This window comes from Aptenodytes patagonicus, chromosome 10 (genome assembly GCF_965638725.1).
Source record: "Aptenodytes patagonicus chromosome 10, bAptPat1.pri.cur, whole genome shotgun sequence".
Lineage (NCBI taxonomy): Eukaryota > Metazoa > Chordata > Aves > Sphenisciformes > Spheniscidae > Aptenodytes > Aptenodytes patagonicus.
The window spans coordinates 1758110-1778502 of NC_134958.1; the positions used below are offsets into that span (position 1 = coordinate 1758110).

Sequence of the window (20393 nt, forward strand, 5' to 3'; positions counted from 1 at the left end):
CTCCGCGGCCGCCCTGGCCAGGGGCAGCCTTCGTGGTGCGGTGCCTCGAAGCCTCCCGGCCTCGTGGCTCCTGCCCCCCAGCACCCCCGAAATTGTGTCTGGTTGAGGGAGAGCTGGCGTTTACGCACATTAACAGGGTGCCTCTGGGGAGCCACGGTGGATGTTCGACAGGGCGGGGAGGCTGGCGGGTCCCAGCTGGAGGACGGGTGAATGCAGTAAAAGAAGAGGATTTGCGCTCGGGCCGAGATGCGTCCGTGCCGGCTCCCCCCAGACAGGCGTGATGTGTGTGCCGCCGGTGGGGTCAAAGGGGCCAGGCCCTGCTGGCCCTGCCAGCCCAGGGGTGTCCCTGAAACCCCTGTGTGCCTTTACAGCTCTCTGCGTCCTTGCAGATCGCTCTGGTGGCTTCTTCCTTCTCTCCCGTGGCCTCCCCAGGCTCCTCGCCTTCACCTCTGCCTACGTTTTGTTTTCTCTGTATTCAAAACGTGCAGCTTCCTCATCCGGGCTGTGGGGCAGTGCACCAGGGAGATGAGTCCCTTGTGGTTGGGTTCAATGCCCCGTCCCTCCCTGACCCAACAAAAGGCACAATTACGGGGAAATGGTGGCTTCTCCTGCAAAGCTCTGGGCCAAGAGCACCCTCAGCGCTCCCTCCCGTTGGCATGAGGCAGGAGGAGTCCAAATGCCAACGTGTCCTGTTGTGATTTAACCGCAGCCGGCAACTTGGCACCACCCAGCCGCTTGCTCACTCTCCCCCGGTGGGATGGGGGAGAGAATCGGAAGGGTAAAAGTGAGAAAACTCGTGGGTTGAGATAAAGACAGTTTAATAGCAGTAAAGCAAAAGCCACACACACAAGCAAAGCAAAACAGGGAATTCATTCACTCCTTCCCATGGGCAGGCAGGTGTTCAGCCATCCCCAGGAAAGCAGGGCTCCATCACGCCTAACGGTGACTTGGGAAGACAAACGCCATCACTCCGAACATCCCCCCTTCCTCCTTCTTCTTCCCCCAGCTTTATGTGCTGAGCGTGACGTCATATGGTGTGGGATATCCCTTGGGTCAGTGGGGGTCAGCTGTCCCGGCCGTGTCCCCTCCCAGCTTCTCGTGCCCCCCCAGCCTGCTCGCTGGTGGGGTGGGGTGAGAGGCAGAAAAGGCCTTGACTCTGTGTCAGCACTGCTCAGCAATAACGGAAACATCCCTGGGTTATCAACACTGTCTTCAGCACAAATCCAAAACACAGCCCCGTACCAGCTGCTGGGAAGAAAATTAACTCTGTCCCAGCCAAAACACAGCACACCTGTTAAGGGCTGGCATGCGCTTAATGAGCATGAATTTTTGGATGTTTCAGCTACCCAGCCTCATGTGCTAGTAAACACTGTGTGCTAGTAAACATTAGCTATGTACAGGTTTTTTAAAGCTTTATAATGTGAAAGCAATCTGGACAAATTGTCTTGAAAACAGTAAAAGATCTTACCTGATTTAGTCTGTGCTCTATCAAATTTCAGGGTACGTGAAAGCTGGAGACGCCCAAAGACAGCAGTCTTCAGAGGTTTGGTTTTTTTACCATGGGTTTACTTTCTTCTTATCTCGATGTTGGAAACTTAGACTTTCTACACCTTAAAATAAAAAAAAACAATTAAAGTTAAGGCAGTTGTCTGGCATGTGCCATTTAATTTGAATGGCTAAGTTTCGGCAACATAAAATAATGGAAAATACGGTTTTACAACAGAAACTGTGAGTAACCTTCCTAGCAGACATTGCCATTCCCGCTTTGAGGAGAAGGCATGTGTAGCAGGAAAATAATAACCAGTAATCGTTAGTACAGCTATAGCCATTTGAACCTCAAAGCATTTTCCAGCTATCAAGGGCCCTACAATACCGCTGTGACCTAGAGAAAAATGATTCCGAGCTTACACGGTGGGTAATACTGAGACGCTGGTTTGTTCAGTCGCTGGAAACTCTTGGTAGATTTGGGAAAAGAAATGGGGTGAAATGTTGGCCCCACTGGCGTCAGTGTAAGCTCTGCCGTCTGCTTCAGTAGTGCCAAGATTTCATTTCCGTAAGATACATAGAGTGTAAGGCAACATACATCATCCATCTTATTTAATGTGGAGTTTATTTAAAATATGTAAAATTCTAGTAACTTGTGACTAATATGTTAATTGAAGATATTTTGCAAAGTCCTGGCTGTGCTGAAGTCATTAGTGAGGCTCTTATTAACTTTAATAGAGACAGAAATTAATCTGATAAATTATATTAAAATCGAAATTGTGCAAACTTAAAATGGAACAGTCCAACGTGTTGGGCTGAACCGTCTAAGAGCGCTTCGCTTCGAAGAAAGAAGCTCCCAGGGCGTGCTAAGGAGGAGGCTGGGAGCGGTCAGCGGGGGATGGAGCTGGGCTTTTGACCGCTGCGAGATTCTCCCCTGTTTGGCGCCGGAGGCAAGAGACCCACAAAGCCACGCTGAGCCCGTCTGGCACCGAGCCCGTGGGTGAATGAAGAGACGCTTCTATAACCACAAGAGCATGCAAACGCTCAGCAATAGACTCATAATCCTTCAGTCATTAGAAAGCTGGCGTTTTCCAAGCTGACAGACCAATGCGTGTATATCAGAGGGCAAACATAATGTCCTCAGAAGGATTAGTAGAGGGATTTCTCTTTCAAAGGCTGCGATATAATTTAAGACAATCATACGTGGGTGAGGGAAGTGTTGCGAATACGAAACCTCAAAGGACGCGGAAGACCTGGGCAGCAGCGGCACTTCCACTGGTGCTGAAACGATGCACGTGCAAAGCAAGAGCAGATACAGCATGAAGCACCCTCACTGCTGTTCACTGAGCCGAGCTGCGCCCGGCAGGAAAGGAACATCCAAAACCTCAGACATAATCCTAAACTGGTTAAATCATAATATATTTACTTTCTACAGTGCTGATGTGGTACAAGTGAAGAACATGGGTTCAATGGATATGGCCCGAGACAGAAATATCTTCCTGGCTGGGGAATTCACACAGGATATAGACAGGAAGGATATTGTCAGTGATATCATAGTAATATCATCAGTAAGTAGATGATAATAAAAAGTGATGCCGGGACCCTCTATCCTATATAATTTTTTTATGAGAGTGGCCAAACTTTGAATTGAAACAAATTATGAGTGAGGAAATCATATTCCTTCCAGTGGCAGCGAAGAAGGGCATGGTTCAGTCCTGGTTCTCTTGAGACACGACCCTCATGCCTTGAGAATTTTACGTTCTGACGTGAAGGGTTGAGAGGAGCTCGTTCCCGCGAGCGGGCTGGCTTACACAGCCTTTGGTAGGAGGCCACAGGGGTAGCTACCTATACGTGTTTTGGAATTTTTCCCTCTTCTTGCAGATGGCTGCCTTGCGGCCAGCCCGGGGCCAGCCTGCCGAGGCACGTCTGGAAGACAAGCTCAAGCACCGACCGTCAGACTCGCAGCATTCTAAGCCCTATCTGCAGGAGCCCACACCCTGTCTAACGCGCTCTCTGCTCAGCATCTGGGACCACGCTGCACGGGGTTTTGTTTCTCGAGTGTGCCGTTAAGACAGTTTAGACGTACCCAAAATGATCCAATTCACTGTGAACTGGCTGTGTAAAAGAAACACGTGCTAAGAGAAACATCCCCAGTGCATATCGGTCCGCTGCAGAGGGCCTTTGTCTGACCTTGGGCCTCAGGCTCTATAGGTAAAGAAGGAAATCCAACACTGAACAAGCTGTCCTGCAGATCCGTTCATGGAGAAAGAGGTGGCGCAGAAAGATCTTCACCATTAGCAGGCCCTGTAAAGAGAGGAGGACAGTATCTGTTAGCTCCTGCTCCCTTCTGAGGAGCAAACCGCTTTAAACGGAACAGTTTAAAGGCGGTGGAGAGTTGGCCTGTGCCTCCAAAGCCGCCTCCTTCTCATAGCAGCACAGACAGCAGAGCTGGGGCGGCTGGAGGAGCAACCGTACCTCAGTGGATGGAGCAGAAGTCATGTCGCCTGTACTCCGGGGTGGCAGTGGGGAAGTGTGAGCCAACCCAAGGCACGCTTTTGGACACGCTGCCTGGAGCGGAGAGCGGTGCTGCGTAGCTCTGTAAGCGGGGCGTAGAGGGTGGTGAGCTGACGGGGTCTGGTCCCAGGGTCAGCAGTGGTCTTCTTCTGTCCTTGGGCAATTCCTTCCACCTTTCAGCTTTGTGGAGTCCCAAAGCATGAGACCCGCGTTCCTGTCCCCGGTGGCATGCCCACCGAGTGGGCCCCAGACTTAAAATAACCATCTGTTCTGTGTCTCGCTTTCCACGCCTGCAAAATGGAAGTGGTGTTTCAATTTGAGGTCTACTGCTGCAAATTAGTTGGTACAGGTGAGGTTTTTATGATTACTGTTACTACCATGGCAAGTGCAGTGTCCAAATCTTAAACGCATTTCTTCAGGATTTAGTGTACTATGGATACAGAAGCGTTCACAGAAATCGAGTTTGGACGAACTAGCAGACGACTTGAAGTTGTATTACTGTAGTCTGCCTTATAAAACAGTCCAAGAAGATCTTGTTATCTGTCAAACCAATGCAATTAAAAAACCCCCAGCCTAAATATAGTTGCTGTCTGACCAGTTGAGATGCTGCTGGCCAGCGTTTTAAGGCCTGAACCACCAGGCTCTTCGGAACTGGGGCTGACTGCATACGCTGGTTCTCTCTCAAAGCCATTTCAGAAGTGTCACCACAACGCAGTAATTTTGCATGTGAACAAGAGTCAAATTTTATCTCTACCCTAGGTCCAAGATTTGCTGATCAGGCATTGAACCAAGGGTTTTTATATACAGGTCACTGAATTTGATCAACAGCTGGTCTTTAAGGGAGGAGATCAAAACATGCACAACACAGTAATCGAGTCCAGATGTTTGTCTAAGAGACATACTCCAGCTCAAGCAGGAATTAATTAAGCAAAGGCTTACAAGCTGTGTTGTAAGGAAAACAGATGAAAAGATCACCACAGCCCCTCTGCTTTTTTATTAAAAAAATACAAGAAACGATTTAAAACAACTGACCGCATTTTCATTTTGGCTACAAATAGTTCAGTGAAATAAAACTTGCTTTTGGGTGCCCCAGTCAAAGATTTTCTGGTGCAGCCTGCTGGTAGTAAGCTCAGTTTAGGCAGCGCTGGAAAAACGCCAAACCTCTACACTGCATTCACCACGCAGCGGCTCCGAACCAAAGTGTCACCGGTCAAAGGGAAGGCAGAGCCAGGAAATAACGTCGTTTTGGGATCCACAGGACTGCTCGCTCTTGAAGGTGCCCCCCCCTAGGGGGGAGCAAAATTTTTTCTCGAGTAGCTGTCCCCATGCACGTTGTATCCTTAGGCTGTTAACTCTGCCACTGTGCCTCTTTCAACAAGTCAAATACATAAATATATAAAAAGCCTAGATGGGCAAAATGTTATGCAGAGACTCCCAGCAGGGAAAAAGGACTGTTTTGGAGCCTTACCCTGCACTTCCACCCATGCTTCCAGGGTGCTGGCCTGTGAAGTCCCACACGTGGGAAATAGTCACAGCCATTTGATGTGAATGTGTCGTAGCGGGCATGGCCCATACGTGGGATGTAGCTCAGATGTGTGAGCTGTACTGAGTATTTCTGTCTTTCAATTTTGCAGTTTGGGAAGAATGAAAAATTGTTTAGAACACACTGTGTACATGAGACTGAAGTGTGATACGGTTTGCTTTGTGCGCTGTGGTTTCAGAGAGAATGTTACTCCTATACATGCGAGTATACTGTTGTGTACATCTGCATTTAATATATTTACTGCGCATATTTTTGTCTGTATGTCTCGTGAATGCAGGCGACCTGTATCTTTTCTTAGGCAAAGACCGATCATGTTTCTATTTTTTTGATTGCAAATTCTATGTATGAGGTAAAAGGAGGAAAGAAACATGAAACCGCAGCCCAAGAAGAGAAGGACCTTGACTCCAGCCAAACTCTGCACTCCCTGCAGAGGTCTTAGATCGTTACATTTCTAACAGAAACTAATGTGAAGTGAATTTGTCAGCAGACACAAGGCAACTGCAAATGGAAAAGTCAGCATGGGAAGGGTTCTTCCCATTCATATCAACTGAGAAAGTTTCAGCTTAACAAATATATTTTAAGGCGTGACAGGAAAATCTGAGTGAAAAACTTGCAGAGGCTTATCAAAAACCAAACATCCCAAAGTTAACTTTCGCTCTGTGTTGATAGCGTACGTTTCCCTTTCCCAGTATTTGTATAATTGTAATTTGAGTAACTCATCCAACCCCTGATCCTACTGACCAAGATTAAACCCCAAAAGAGGGTTTAATCCATGTTAAGAATCAAATCCACATTTCTCCATCTCATGTCCGAGTTCAGCCCTCTTTGCAGTGAAGCTTCAACCCCAACGCCAAACCAGGAGATTCGTCTTCAGCCTGAGCCACCAAGTTACAGAGCGGCAGATTTCAAAGCAATTCAATTCAGCTTCCCTGCCAGGTCTGGTATGGGTGAGAGACAAGCAAAACCACGGAGGCAAACCCTGTTTTCTCCAAACACTTCAAGGCAGAGAAAAAGAGGGGAAGATTGTGGAGCAAACGGGTCTGTTTCTTTTCCATTTCTGTTGATCTGATAACACTCTGGATGTTTGGCAAAAGCTTTGTCAACTTACGGCTGAACATCCCATTTCATACGAAGTTTGGGGCAGGGAGGCTCCAAGCAGACAGCTGCAGTTTTGGAGCGTCTTTGTGCATTCTGCACATTGTTGTGGATACAGGTGCTTTCCTGAGCAGCAGTGGCAAAATGCCGCAGGTAACCCTTCAGTCCCTGGTACTGGTCTGAGTTTTCTGCTGTAAGTCTTGCTACAGATGCCCGAGGTGTTCGGCAGGGCATGGAGTGAAGCCGAAGGCATTGTATTTCCTAGTTGCACTTTTTTTTCCATAGGAGAACTCGTCTCTGGTGCAGCGTCTGCTTCTTAACAAGGCAATGTCTTGCTTTCCTGCCAACATGTCATGAAACTTAGACATTTTAATCACATGAATAGCTTTTCTGCTGCTGGTGGCTCATCACTTAGCCCTCAGAACCACGGGCCTCAGTTCAGCTAAAAGACAGTACCCAGTGAAGGCAATCTGATAAATTAAATTATGGACATACTTGATTACAGGGGGTACGTTCAAATCGTATTACATATTACATACAATTTCAACCAACGGTTAACTTTAGTATAGAATAAAAGCACAAATATAAATTGAATCGTCAAAACTAATCAAAAGAAGAGAGGAACAGCATCAAAACGGTCTCTTCCTATATCCTCTGTTAAGATCAACATGTTCTTCCGAGAGGTTTTGACCCCGCTGTAGCACCGTAACCTCACTGCACTGTGATACAGCCAGCAGCCTCCTTGAAAAGATCCACCAAGCTTTTGGGAAGTGCCAGGGTAGTGACTTGCCATTCTCGAATGGAGAGGGGCACCCTGAGGTGCTCCTGTCCTTTAGGCCTACAGATGAGACCCACGGAGATCCCTCTGAATCCTTATGGAGATGGAGGACCAGTTACTAAAGAGTCCTTCTCCTCCAGCCTGCGTCCTGCAGCCCAGGCAGGCTGGCTTTGGGCAGAGGCCAGCACCCTCCACTCCAGAACCGGCTCCCTGGAGCGACACATCTTGGCGCAGGCTGAGGGCCGGCCAGCTTCTGCTGCGGGACCTGTTTGGCTGGTTCAGCTGCCGGGCCAGTTTGCAGAGGGTGTGTGAGAGGAGCAGGCCGTGCTCTTTAGGGTCAGCTGCCTCCAGGTGCACCCAGAACTGTCCAGCACCTCTGCCGAGGCCGCGCATCCGCATGCGGCGAGCGCGTGCTCAGCTGCTTAGAGACGTGCACAGGGCAGGGGCGACGGCTGCAGCTGGCAGAGCATCCGAGCCACAGCGTAGTCTATTTTCACAGTTTCCGTGTAGGGGGGCCACACAGGGGAGGGGTAAGGCTGAGGCTACGTCGTGCCGAGTCAAAGGCGAGGGGGAATAGACATGGTCTGGGTGTGGGTTAGGTGGGCCTTCACCTGCAGGCTTGGGGCAGAAAGAAAGGGAAAGGGGTGAGGGAGGATGGGGGGGCCGCGGGGGTGACCCGGGCAGGTGAGGGTGGGAGGGATGCTGCTGGTGGAGCCGGTGCCGGAGCGGCTGGCAGTGCTTGCTGGCGGGGGCGGGGGGGGGGGGGGGGCGCTGGCTGGGGCTGGCGGCGCTGCCGGTGCTGCCGCTGCCGGTGCCCGCGGACCCCGCGGCGGCTGCGGGCGGCCGCCGGACTACGAGTCCCAGCGTGCCCGGCAGGGCAGGGGCCGCGGTGCGCAGCCGCCGCGCCGGGCACCCACCTGCCGCCGCCGGCGCCGAGCTCGGGGCGCGGAGGGGCGCGCGGCCGCGGACGGCGCCGAGCTCGGGGCGCGGAGGGGCGCGCGGGCGGCTGGCGGCGAGGGCCGGCCCCGCGGCGGGGTAAGGCGGCGGGCCGGGGCCGGGGCCGGGGCCGGGGCGGGGGCCGGGCGGGGGCCGGGCGGGACGCCGGGGCGTCGCCCGCGGGGCCGGGGCGGGCGGCGGCTCCGCGGGGCTCCGCGCGGCTCCGCGCCCTGCGGGGCGGGGCGGGGCGGCGGCTGGCTCTGGCTCCGGCTCCGGCTCCGGCTCCGGCTCCGTCCCCGGCCCCGGCCCGGCGGCCGGGCAGGAAAGCCGCTAGAAATCATCCTCGGCGTGTGAAAACCGGCGGGGCTCGCCCGGGCGGGAGCCGACAGGTCCGGGGCTCCCGCGGGGCGCGGGGCGCCTGTCCCCGCTCTGCCTCTTTTTGTTCTTAATAGGGCGTTTTGCGAGGGAGCGCGCGTGTATTTGTTTCGATGAGCTCGCATCCTTTATGTCAGGCGTTAAATGGCAAAAAATAGATGAAGCAATTTAATAAAATACGGAAAGAAGGTATTTTTGTAAACGAAGGTGAGCCGCCTCGCCTTAGAGCTCTCAGGCCTTTTGTATGTCGGAAATACGGCAGGGCTGATGGAGGGTGGTTACGCTCCGCTGCTGTCAGAATAAACGTCGCAGTGACAGGTCCAGGAGCAGGGTGCGGATTTAGTAACATCTGGTAACGTTTCCAAGCTCTTGAGGAGCACAACGCGTCCTCAAAACCTGCACGTCGACATTAGATGTCACACGGGCTCTATTTTGCCGTCTTCCGATCACAAAATTACCGGGGTGGCCCTCTGCTAGTTCAGGGGGTTTGGCTTGGATGGAAGCTTTGGGGGAATTTCTTTTGCCAGAGCAAAAGTCCACAGTTTATCAATGAGAATCATGTAGAGAAATCTGAGGACTATAACACCGAAAAATAAAGGAAAACCGGTTAGATTCACGTGACCACCCTGAGCTTAGGCGTTAACATAAACTTATGAAAAAAATGTTGTCACATCATTAATGGTGAAACAAATTCAGAATCGTACCAATGTCAAATATCAATTTAAAAATAATTGGGCGAAGTGATAATATTTTTATACCATGAATGATACACTGTGTAGGTCTATGCTTTTGAAAACATTTAGTAGAGGAAGTCTTCAGTAAGTTATTGAGTTGCGTGTTTGTAGTAAATAGGTGTGGCCTTTCAATTTCTTACCGTATGAAAGCTTTTCTTTAACTGAGTGTTCCCAGAAATCTTCCTTGACCTTCCTCTGTTCTGCCCTCCACTTCTGGAGATCGGAACATGTCATGGGAAAGGAACACCTGGGACCAACTGGCCTCGTACTGCAGGCATCGCATCTTCTAATTCCTTGCAAGGGGTACAATTATTAGAAAAATGAACTCAAGCTCAGGGATGTATGGAGGTGTCTCACTGAGTTATACTAACGATACTACAATCTTTTCCGCGTTATTCTGCACCCATTTGCTAACTAATAGACTGTCTGCCTTTGCCGTGGTGCTGAATGCTGTGCAGCTCTTTACTGGCTTCTGCTATATAAATAGATACATATTTAAATTTTTACCACAATGTAAAAAATGAAGAAGGTTATGCGAGTCGTTTTAGTGACTTTGCCAACCTAGTTTCCATATATATCTTTTCTCCCATTCATCTAGCTCGGTTGGATTTGTCTGAACTTAGCCCGTAGCCTCTCTCATCTTGACAGTGTAAATAATTTTGTTCAAAATGGTGTGCTTTGCTCTCTCGTTGCATAACGTTTCTTCCTTCCCCAAATTGTTATTATTTCCACTATTTTACAACTTCTGGCAAGCAATGTTTATGCATGTCTGCTGTTATTAATCTGCTCTAGGGGTTTTTTTGTAGCATTCCTAAGTTATTGAATCTCGTAGTTTGATGTCTTCCTGTGATTGAGTATCCTTTTGGCCGAGGCTGTGGCAGCTGCGCGGGGTTTTGCACTGAGAGGCGCCAGGCAGCATCCTGTAGCCACGTGTATTTGCACACGGTAGGTTAATACCGGGGAGAGTGCATACGTTCTGTTCACTGACCGTAAAGTGTAGCAGTGGCTTCTGTTTAACAGCGGAGTCTGGTCGTCATTATTTGGTGCCACAGAAATCTGTAACCTGACTTTTTAAATCCTTCTTTATTAGGATTATTTCAAGGAACAGCTGGGTCTGAAGGTCCAGCTGCCGTTCTAAAATAGGGAAATCTGAGAACAGCAGCGACAAAAAGGTAGCAGGCCGTTTGCCATCTGTTGGCAGCACAGGTGGAACAGTGCTTTTGTTAATACTGTCCTTTTTTCCTATTGATGTTTCCGACGTGAAAAACAAACACTAGTGTTGTCTTTTCCAGGGCTGGTCTGATCTATTTTGTTGTAAAAATAAAAAGTCTATTTCCAGGTACAATTCCTTCTCCTATTTACTGTTTCAGCTATCAGGATGTGCACATCACGGATGGTTTCTGGCTTTGGTTTACAGCTAAAATGCAAAAAACGTAGGTAGTTACGATGTCTCTGTACATCGTAAGGAGAAAAATCAGCTTAGGAAAGGTGCAAAAAGAGGGTTTTTTAGAAGTTATCTAACAGCAATCATTATTAATGATCAGAGTTCTGCCATCAGTAGTACATGGTCTTAACCCAGCCCCTGGTCCTCTCTCTGCTGTGTTTTCACTTGGTGTATATTGTTCATTTAAAGATCCACTTAAATGAACGAGACCGTCCATGGAAGAAGGGACCCATAGCCAAAGGAAAAGCTGTCCAACGCTCGATACTTGGAAGATGGCTCAATTCCTTGTCTTGCCACAGACTTTCTGTTTGACCTCAAACAAGGCACTTCTTTCCTCTGACAGGACAGTGCAGTGGAGAGGCTCTCGTGCGGTTGACGGTGTTTAAGGCACCACAACAGTTGGTTCCATGTAAACGTGATCGATCAGTGAGGATACCAGAACCTGGCCTTTGGCTTCCTGAGGATGCCTGTTTACAAAGCTGCAGATAATTCATACCCCAATGTATGCTTTGCTTTGCATTCATCGTAGATCTTGTCTGATGACAAGAACTACAATTCTTTACACAACACAAAATCTGGGAGATTTTGAGAACTGGATGAAGACACCATCTTGTAAACGTCACAGCTATTACTGTAACGTGCACGATGTAGGAACTGATTCATCCATGTTCATCTGGGGACCACAGAGCAATGGGCTGCTGTGTCCCAAGGCTGGGAGCATGTACGCTCCGGGGCGGTGCTCACCAGGGGAGGTACAGCCTCTTGTTCCAAGGTAAATCAGCACCTGTCCACTGCAGAATCAAGCCTGCAGAGCCTGATAGTTATCGAAAGAGGTTAAAAATATCATTGGTGCCCCACAGAAAATAACGAGGCTGTTTTCTTCCAGTTGCTATCAAATGGGCACTTACACTGTCACTTGTAACACTGGTCAGCAGCATTACTGATAGTCTCAGTCAATCGTGATATTAAGTCTTATCCGAGGGACCGTCAGTCAACCACCACTGGTACAGCTCAGCAGCAGGGTGTTTCTGTTCACGTCGGGGCTGAAGCTCGCAGATGACGAATTGTGGGTGGAGTTGCCGTTTCACTGTCCGTTTTGTCTGTATAAAAAGACTCTGCTCTCCAGGATTTTCAGCCTAGCGCTTCACACCGCCCTCCATTTCAGACAGTAACTATGTTATGTTTTTATTTTAGAAAAGCTAATTAACCTTGCATGGATTTTCAAATAATCACTTAAGTTCTAAAGATGGAAGAAACCTACCTTCCAGTTCCACAAAGTTACCAGTTGCAATGAGCAGAAATAGAGGATGGTTGCTTCATTATTTTATAACTAAACCTTACCGCTCTAAAAGCAAGGGGGAGTCTCTCCCTGCAGGAGACACGACAGACGGACAGGTCTCTCCGGACTTCGCTATTTTCTATACTTGACGCATCACTGGAGCGTCAGAGCACCATACACAATCCCACCAATATCTGTAACGCTTAGGTTTGTTCTGTCATCTTCATCTTCTTCCTGTAGGTAGGAATTGAGTGATTTAAAGGTTGCTTTTTTTAAGTAAGACTGGCTTAAATCATCATTTGATCACTGTATAATTAGTCACAATTTTTGTACGGAAACAAGTCTAGTGGTTATGATCTAAAAATATGACGATACCCAGAAACAGGTTATAAATTCATCAGGCATTGTGAAGAAATCTACTTCCTCCCCAGGACTTAGCTTCATGTTTTGAATGGTTCTGAATAATACCACTAATGCTATTTTAGAAACAATCAGAAATTAGTTCTTATATAACTTTATTCTGCATCAGTGGGAGAAGCATTAATGTTTCATCTATCTTTAATCGCCAGTGAAAAACCTGTCATGTTATTTGAATCAAAGGGATTACATCCCTTTATATCTCCTATAAATAGCAGTACATTCATATGGATAATTTTGCAATATACATGATGATTATTTTCTTATAAAGGGCATGATTGAACTCCCATTGAAGTGAATTGATGTCTCGCGTTTTATTTGCATAGGAGTTGTCAGTCCCTCAGTAAAGAAGCCGACTGTAATATAAACTACGGAGTGGCATAAGCGGTACCAAGGTTCAGGAGGGCTCATCCAGTTTTGAAGTGGAGTTTCTGATCGCCGAATGATTATCCTAGAGGTTCAGGCCTAGTCTAATATTAGGACAACATAATTGTTAATTATTTACCAGTCTCCATATGGGACTAAACCAGTTGCTAGGAACAGAACATGAAATAACCCTACATTAGCCCTGGAGAAAAACAGCATTTTAAATACACGGGGATTTTTAGAGATTCTTTGCTACAGTATGACAAAAGATGGCAAACTGGGCTGGGAAGAGAAGAGGTTTGGCGACGTCATTACTCGCCCAGAGCCAGCCCTGAGCTCAGTGCCATGTGCAGCTGAGAGCGCTCCCCACCAGACCCAGAGACACCCTCTCGAAGGACCCCGTTCTGTAAACCCTTAAACGGGTTACTCGCTTTGATTCACCAAGTGATCATGCTGTGTCCTGGATGGACGGGGTTAGAAAAGGTGACTAAACCGGAGCAGTTCAGTGCTCCTTATGTCGTGAATTCTCCAGAAGTTTTTTGGGGAAAACGGACAGAAAAGTTGGGGGATTCTAGAAGACCAAATCCTTTTCTACAGATCTCTTCCATTTTCTACCTATGTGAGTTTCTTTCACTGTCTACTGTCTCTATCGACATCAGGACCTGTGGCTAATACCATTTTTATCATACACACAAAAAAATCGGTTCCATAATGCTTCGCTGTATGTTCCTGTCATACTTCTGTGCTGTGCTGGCCCTAATGCATCCTTTCTAGCTTTTCTGAGATTTCCAAACCTCCTAGTTCAAAACCAAGAAGAAATTTTGTACCACAAAACATGATCTCTGAGTATACATCTCCCATATGTTCATGGTTAGAAAGTACATATTGCTTTTTAAGCATAAAAATGAAAAAAAGGAACCTTATTTGTATGTCAAATAATGGAGTATTTCTCAATTTATTTTTTTTTTTTAAAGTTTGAGCTTTCGACAGCCCAGCCTTATTTTTCACAGCAGTTCCTGGACAGCAGAGAGGTCCCCTGCCTGGCATTGGATTAAGTGTATTGGTGGGAGCACTCCATTGCCTGGACGGCGCGGGACGATCACCCTCCCTCTACTGAGCATCTGCTTGTGTTGCACAAACACGGCTCTTAATCGTAATGGCCCCAATCCTATTTATTTGGTCCAGTATCAATTAACTTGGGATTTATTCCACCTGTTTCTTATTTTTATGTTTAGCTACTTGAGCCTGTTTAAAGAAAGGGAAGAATTTTTCCACATTTACAGATCAGTTTCTCAGCTGTTTTTCAAAACACAAATATCCACCACTGTGGATATGGAGATCGTGCATCAGGATTTCCTTTCTAAACATCAGTTGCCATGATTTGGAAAGGAAGAGAACAATTTCTCAAATCTGATTATAAAAAAGAGATCTTTTTTTCTATAAAAATGCAAAGAACTCTATTGGATTATTTCCCATTCAGCACATCTCTTTTTACGTAATAAACGCACATTGCCATGCAGCTTCATTCTTAGCTTGAACACACTATCAAAAGCCAGAAATTCACATTGTCTGTATCACAGTATTCTCACCTCTACAGGACGCCAGAGACATGATGTTTTTCTAGGCGTGTAGCCTGTGTTTTAGACAGCATGAGTGACCTGATGTGCCTTTGTAGCTGCTGGTCCATAGAAGGTTCTACAGTTCAGGTTGTTCCAACACTTCTCAAGGGATCCAAGCAAATGTGAGTGGGACCTCTCTGACATCTGACATTAATTCAGCAGAGGACTGATTCCATCTCGGAAAGAAATACCTGTATCAGCAGTAGAAAAGTACGACAGTATTATGGTATCAGCAGAAACTACAGCCGAGCTACTCTAGAAGACCCTTTCAGTAGTGTATAAGGATTATAATCAAAAAGTACTTATGGAACACAGCAAAGTATAGAGGAGTTATAGCACAGCAGGTGTTGACTACCTAGAGTAATAATGATTTTATGCAGGCTGACTAATGGCACCCTTTTTGTCTTTGAAAACATATTTTTAATCCTGATGTTGACAGGCATAGGTGAAAAAGCTGCCCCAAGTAAAACAGAAGTATGTATTTCTTTCTTTAGAAGGAATCAAAGGTAAAAATATAGCAACGGAGTCTTTGAAGCTTACTGCAAAACATCTGTGTTCCACAAAGATTTAAACGTAGCGCATGGTTAGCAGAAACGCTACCTCTTCCAGTTCAGCACTATCCTGAATCAGCACAGATCTCGCCCGTTGGGCATCGAACAGCACGCTTTGCTGTGTAACAGCGGGTATGCGAGCCCATGGTAAACTGTGGTGCTCCGTACTGAAACTAAATGGAAAAAAACAAATGGGATTTGTGCTCCTCCATTCCTTACTCTCCTTGTTCACTCTTCCCAGTAAGTTTGATGGGAAACTCCGTGGTCTTATCCATGGTCCCTCATTCCGCTTCCCTCGGTGTCCCTAATGCAGCGTAACATTCCTCAGCGTATCACCTCTGCAATTAGACTGAACATCTCCTTTCTACTGTGTGACACCTGATCTGCTTTTGTATGCTCAAAATAACAGTAGCTAGGAGCTGTTGGTTAGTGACGATTGCTTTTTTGACTGATTAAAGTTTGGAGTACGTTTGTTGCATACAGTAATCATAACAAAGGAAATCCAGTGGATATAATCTGTAAAAAGTAAACAGTATGTGCACGCTCAGAAAAGTCAAACCACAATGAGAAGCAGCACAGACAGCATATGGCCCTGTTACATACACAAAATTAACAGTATGAAATCCAATTAGGAAGGTGGAGATCATAATCATCACATTAGACAGCAATTTCCAGAGTATGTGAACTCAAGACTTCAGCATTTCCTTCCCAGACTGAATCATGCCGAATTGTTAGATTTATCTCGTTCCCATGGTTTCCGATAACGTGATTGTGGTGAAACGTCAGTAGAGAGCATAAAGCCGGAACATGAACGACAGGCGTTTCAGCGGAGCTTTCACTAGCCTGAACAGCAGGGTGCAAGCTCCAGAGAAGCTTGACTACTTACAGGGATTGTGGACAAAGAAATTCCCTAAGCAGCGTCTTTTGCTTTTGTTCAGCCACTGAAGAGTAAGATTCAGTTGTGAAAGGGGAAATATCAAGGGAATTTCTCTTGCAAATGTATGCATGCAAGAAAAGCGTGATTTCCAGCTCTTCCGTGCACCGCTAATCTAACGAGGGTTATCCAACATAGTGCTTCATGCCATGAGAGAAGTCAGACTGATACATCTTTAATATCTGGGTTTATACTTCTCTTCGGGTATCCTTGCTGCACACAGTCAAATATCTTATCTTCCTAATAATTAAAAGGAAACCGTTACAATAATGAGAACTGTCATGTGTTGAAAAGTGTGTCCTGGCGTGTCTTCCCTTTATGGCTAAGCACTTAAGTAATTCGCAAAGAAATCAAAAACGTCTGGTACGCACAAATCATACTCTGCAGTAAGTACCCATTAGCACCTGGATTCAACTTCGCAAACCTTTTCACAAAAGCCTCTACATACGTGGTCTTGCCGATATCGGTAAAACAATTCTTAGCTGTGTTCCCTGATGGGAATCCGTGCAACGCCGTACAACCGAGGGAGAGGTGCTGGTGCCAGGCATCCTGCGCAACAGAAATGCTGCACCTCAGCCAGGGAAACTGTTACGTACTCTTACCAGTTATTCTTCCAACAGTATTTAATTAACCTAACCTTGGGATTACATGTCTGTCTTTTCCAGGGATGCAATTAAACTCTAATAAAATAACCATTTAAACTGTTAAATAGAGTTTTAAAAAGCTCTAATCCCCTCAAAGAAATTTTTCAGCTCAGTTAATGACTGCTAGCTGAAATGTTAAGTTTTTAATGAGTTTATCCAAAGAAACTTAGAGAAGGTGCCTGATGCCTCAGTACAGAAATGTTGTACTGCAGCTGAATTTGTTTTTACAGTTTAAACAAATATCACTTTTAAATAAAATGCTTTCATTATTTACCAAGTAGTTTTGGTAACAAATTGTATCAATTAAACGTATGTAGAACTAGTGTTCTCTTTAAGCACCAAGTACACAAAAACATTAGCTCTTTTGGACTTTTTTTGCCAAGATGTCTCTCACACTCATCACATGTAATAGAATTTTGGTAATAGAAGAATTTTTCACAACTGCTGTAACTTTGTGAAAGGTCAGATGCTGACTAACTTCCTAAAAGAAAATCGCAATTCAAAGAACAGTTGAATTCCACCATGACATTTGGAATGGCTTGACAATGACGTCACGCTATGAAAACAGGGACAACAAACAGAGCAGTAATAAGGAAAAAAATGAGAGTGTATAGGGGAAATAATGCTTTTTCTTGGAATAGGATGTTTAAGTTTTTCAAGTCACGGCTTATCATGCCTTGCAGTATCCATAGAACTCCAGATTTTTCAAATTTGTAATTCTACTCATTGTTCTCTTCCCTTTCTATAGGTTGCTGATTTCTAGTCTTTTCGATAAATAGAAAAATTAGATATGTTTTAATATTTAGTATTTTAATAGTGAAACTCTAAGTAAATGTAACATTTTCATTTGGTTTTGAATAAAGGAAAAATAAAGATCAGGCTTGCAGCTCATGTGAAGAGCGACAGAACCCGCATGGATTTTGTTAGCTTATGAGGAGGACCTGGCCAAAGGCAATCAGAGTTTGGGTTGATACATAAGCCAGATGTAGGTGCCAGTTGGCTGGTTTCCATATCAACCATAACTTTGAAATTTGCCAGTGCAAAAACTCAGCTGTAGAACCGCACAGCTAGCTGTGTAATTCGGAGGGCTCTGGTGCTGGTGTGGGAAACTGGGCAGACTTGGGAGGGCCTGGAGCCCAATTAAAGTCCCCAGCTAATGCTGTTTCTGATCAAACATTAATTCTCTTTCACTCCATCCATTTACAGGCAGAGTCTGGCTCTAGAATTGGTTCTGGACAGGAGAAAAAGAGCAAGTAAAGACAGAGAGTCCTTTGTCATATGACAAATTGTATGACAGTGACTATTTGGGCCATGCAGATGACGCTTTCTTGTTACTTATCAGTTGGGATCATCTAACAAGGAACCACATTTAAGTTTTAAAACTTAAAGAGTTTGTGAAATACTAAGTCCATATTTTTTTCATGACCGTGTTTTGAATGCCTGCAGGTGCCCCACGCAGCAGACTAATTTACAGATAATCTTTTGAGCTGTAAGTAGCATATCCCCACTGCAAGAATTATTTTGATGATAAGTGCTATCATTTGTAGCCAAAAATCTTGAAATAAGACTACCAACCAGCGTACTTTAAAGCTGCTTAGGTAACCAGAATGTACCAAAAAAGCCAGCCAAGACGGTGCGGGTAAGCTTTCAGCCATCAGCAAAGCTGGGGTAAGATAGAAATACCTCAAGGCATAACATTTTGTTTCTTGTTTGTTGGCATTGGACTGTTTTCTGTGACTTTGCCACTTTCCTCTGCCTTTAGCCAAAAGAACAAGCAGATGCTGCTGTTTCTAAGCAAATTAAATAAACCAGATTTATCTCTATGGAAAAGGATAAGTTCCCAATGTTTTTTCTTATCTATGTCTCAAAGCTTCCCTTTGCTGCTGCACCCAGGAGGCTCTGAAGCGTACCGTACCCTTCCTTGCTATTCCTTGGCTACTGCTGCACAGGCAGCCCCAGCGCTTCCCACACCCCCTCCGCTGAGCCAGGGCATCTTGCTGCTTTGTTTTCGTTAATAAAGTGTAAATGTGACTCTCGGCACGCAGGCTCTTCAGGACTCTTATCAGCTAAATGGAGATACTCATAATGCTTTATTGTCAACAGTGAGTGAAGCCGCAAGAAGCTCAGTACTCCTGGATGGTTGAAATCTTGAAGAGCAGCATCAGTCAGGCAGTGCAGCAGGAGCCATGTCTCTGCCCTTCCGGAAAGAGCTGGAGAAATACAAGAATATCAATGAAGATGAAATACTCAGCAAACTCTCGGAGGATGAACTGAAACAGCTAGAGCATGTTCTTGATGACCTGGATCCTGAGGTTAGTAACGGGGGCCGGGGGGGTCATAGTTCAGAAGCTGTCTATTATAAATGCCACGTACAGCACCTTTTTTTATTTGTATTCTGTTACAGTAGGGGCAGTGTGCCCTAAAGGATGAGCAGCTCGGCTAGGGACATTTTGGTTTTATTCCTGCTGTGATGCGCTACTTGCTTTTGTACAAGTGTGCTCTTTCTCTATCCCTTGTCTATTTAGACACTAGCTTGCCTGCAATCTAAATCTTTAATCATGTTTGTACGCTGCAGCACGATGAGAAGCTTTTTATGGCTGCTATTTCTGAGCACAGCAATAAACAAACAAACATAATGTGTGTTTGTGAAGATCAGATCTTTTGAGCTTCTGAAATCTGTCGACCATGTCATTCGGCACAGATATTTTTAGCTGAAGAGAATATATTTAGGCATGATTAAGAGAAATAAGATTCAGCTACACAACTATCATTTTCTAGAGAGCAAGGATAATTTGGGTATTTGAAGATGCTCTCACAAAGAACTTAAAGATCTCTGGCCTGGGAACCGCTCAGTCCTACAATAACGAGGTTACAGTCACAAGCATGCTGGTTGGGAATTCTGACTGTACCTACCCCAAAGCCTTCCAAACGGGTGTAGGAGTTTGAAAACTGGCAGGTAAACTGGCAGATAAAACCTATTCACTCTGGAGACAAAATAAATTTGAAAAAACACAATAGGTTTACAGCTTCTAGTTCTTTAGCACAAATTTACCTGGAAATTAAGGGTGGGCTTTACTCTTCTCTCCCTCCACGTTGCCACTTCCCTCACTACTACCACTTCCACAGTGCATTTTCTGGTATTTTCAAGTATCTGGCATCTCAAATGGAGATACAGAACATTCAACAACAACAACAAAAAAGCCACGGTGCATTTGTAGTCAAGCTACATACATGCAGTAAATTTGTAGCACTCTGGGCACGTTTGTGCATGCACAGATAAAATGTCTGGTGACTTGAGTTCACTGGGTGCGCTCAGGATTCACTGGATATTTGCCATGTATCAGATTTACCGTGCGTGTTCTGGCCAACGATGAAGTGTTTCTGCAGCACTCTGGGGCACCTTCAACGTGTTGGCTTTACTGCACATGCCCTGCAAAGTCCACGTACCTGTATTCCTTTCTGGGATTTCCTGGGCTGAAATGTGGGAGCCTTACACGTCTTCCTATATTATGGGATGCAGCCGCAATCACATGGTCACACAGCTACGTGTTTAAAGTGGGGCTTCATCTGCTTGCTTCCTGCATACTCTAAATAGCTGAAGTCCGCATAATTCACCAATTACTTTCTGTGTGTGGCATTCATTTCTGAAGTCCAAGAGACATCTGCATTAGAATGAAAG

The 20393-nt window shown here is 46.0% G+C and overlaps 1 protein-coding gene across 1 annotated transcript in view; it reads left to right on the forward strand.

The window, feature by feature from the left end:
- Positions 1 to 8395: 8395 nt before the first annotated feature.
- Positions 8396 to 20393, forward strand: part of LOC143164806 (tropomodulin-2) — a 37038-nt gene continuing 25040 nt past the window's right edge. Inside the window, exons 1-2 of the mRNA XM_076347768.1 lie at positions 8396 to 8450; positions 18818 to 19026. Of these exons, the coding sequence (XP_076203883.1) occupies positions 18901 to 19026 (126 nt within the window). The 5' untranslated portion in view covers positions 8396 to 8450; positions 18818 to 18900. The remainder of the gene's footprint in view (positions 8451 to 18817; positions 19027 to 20393) is intronic.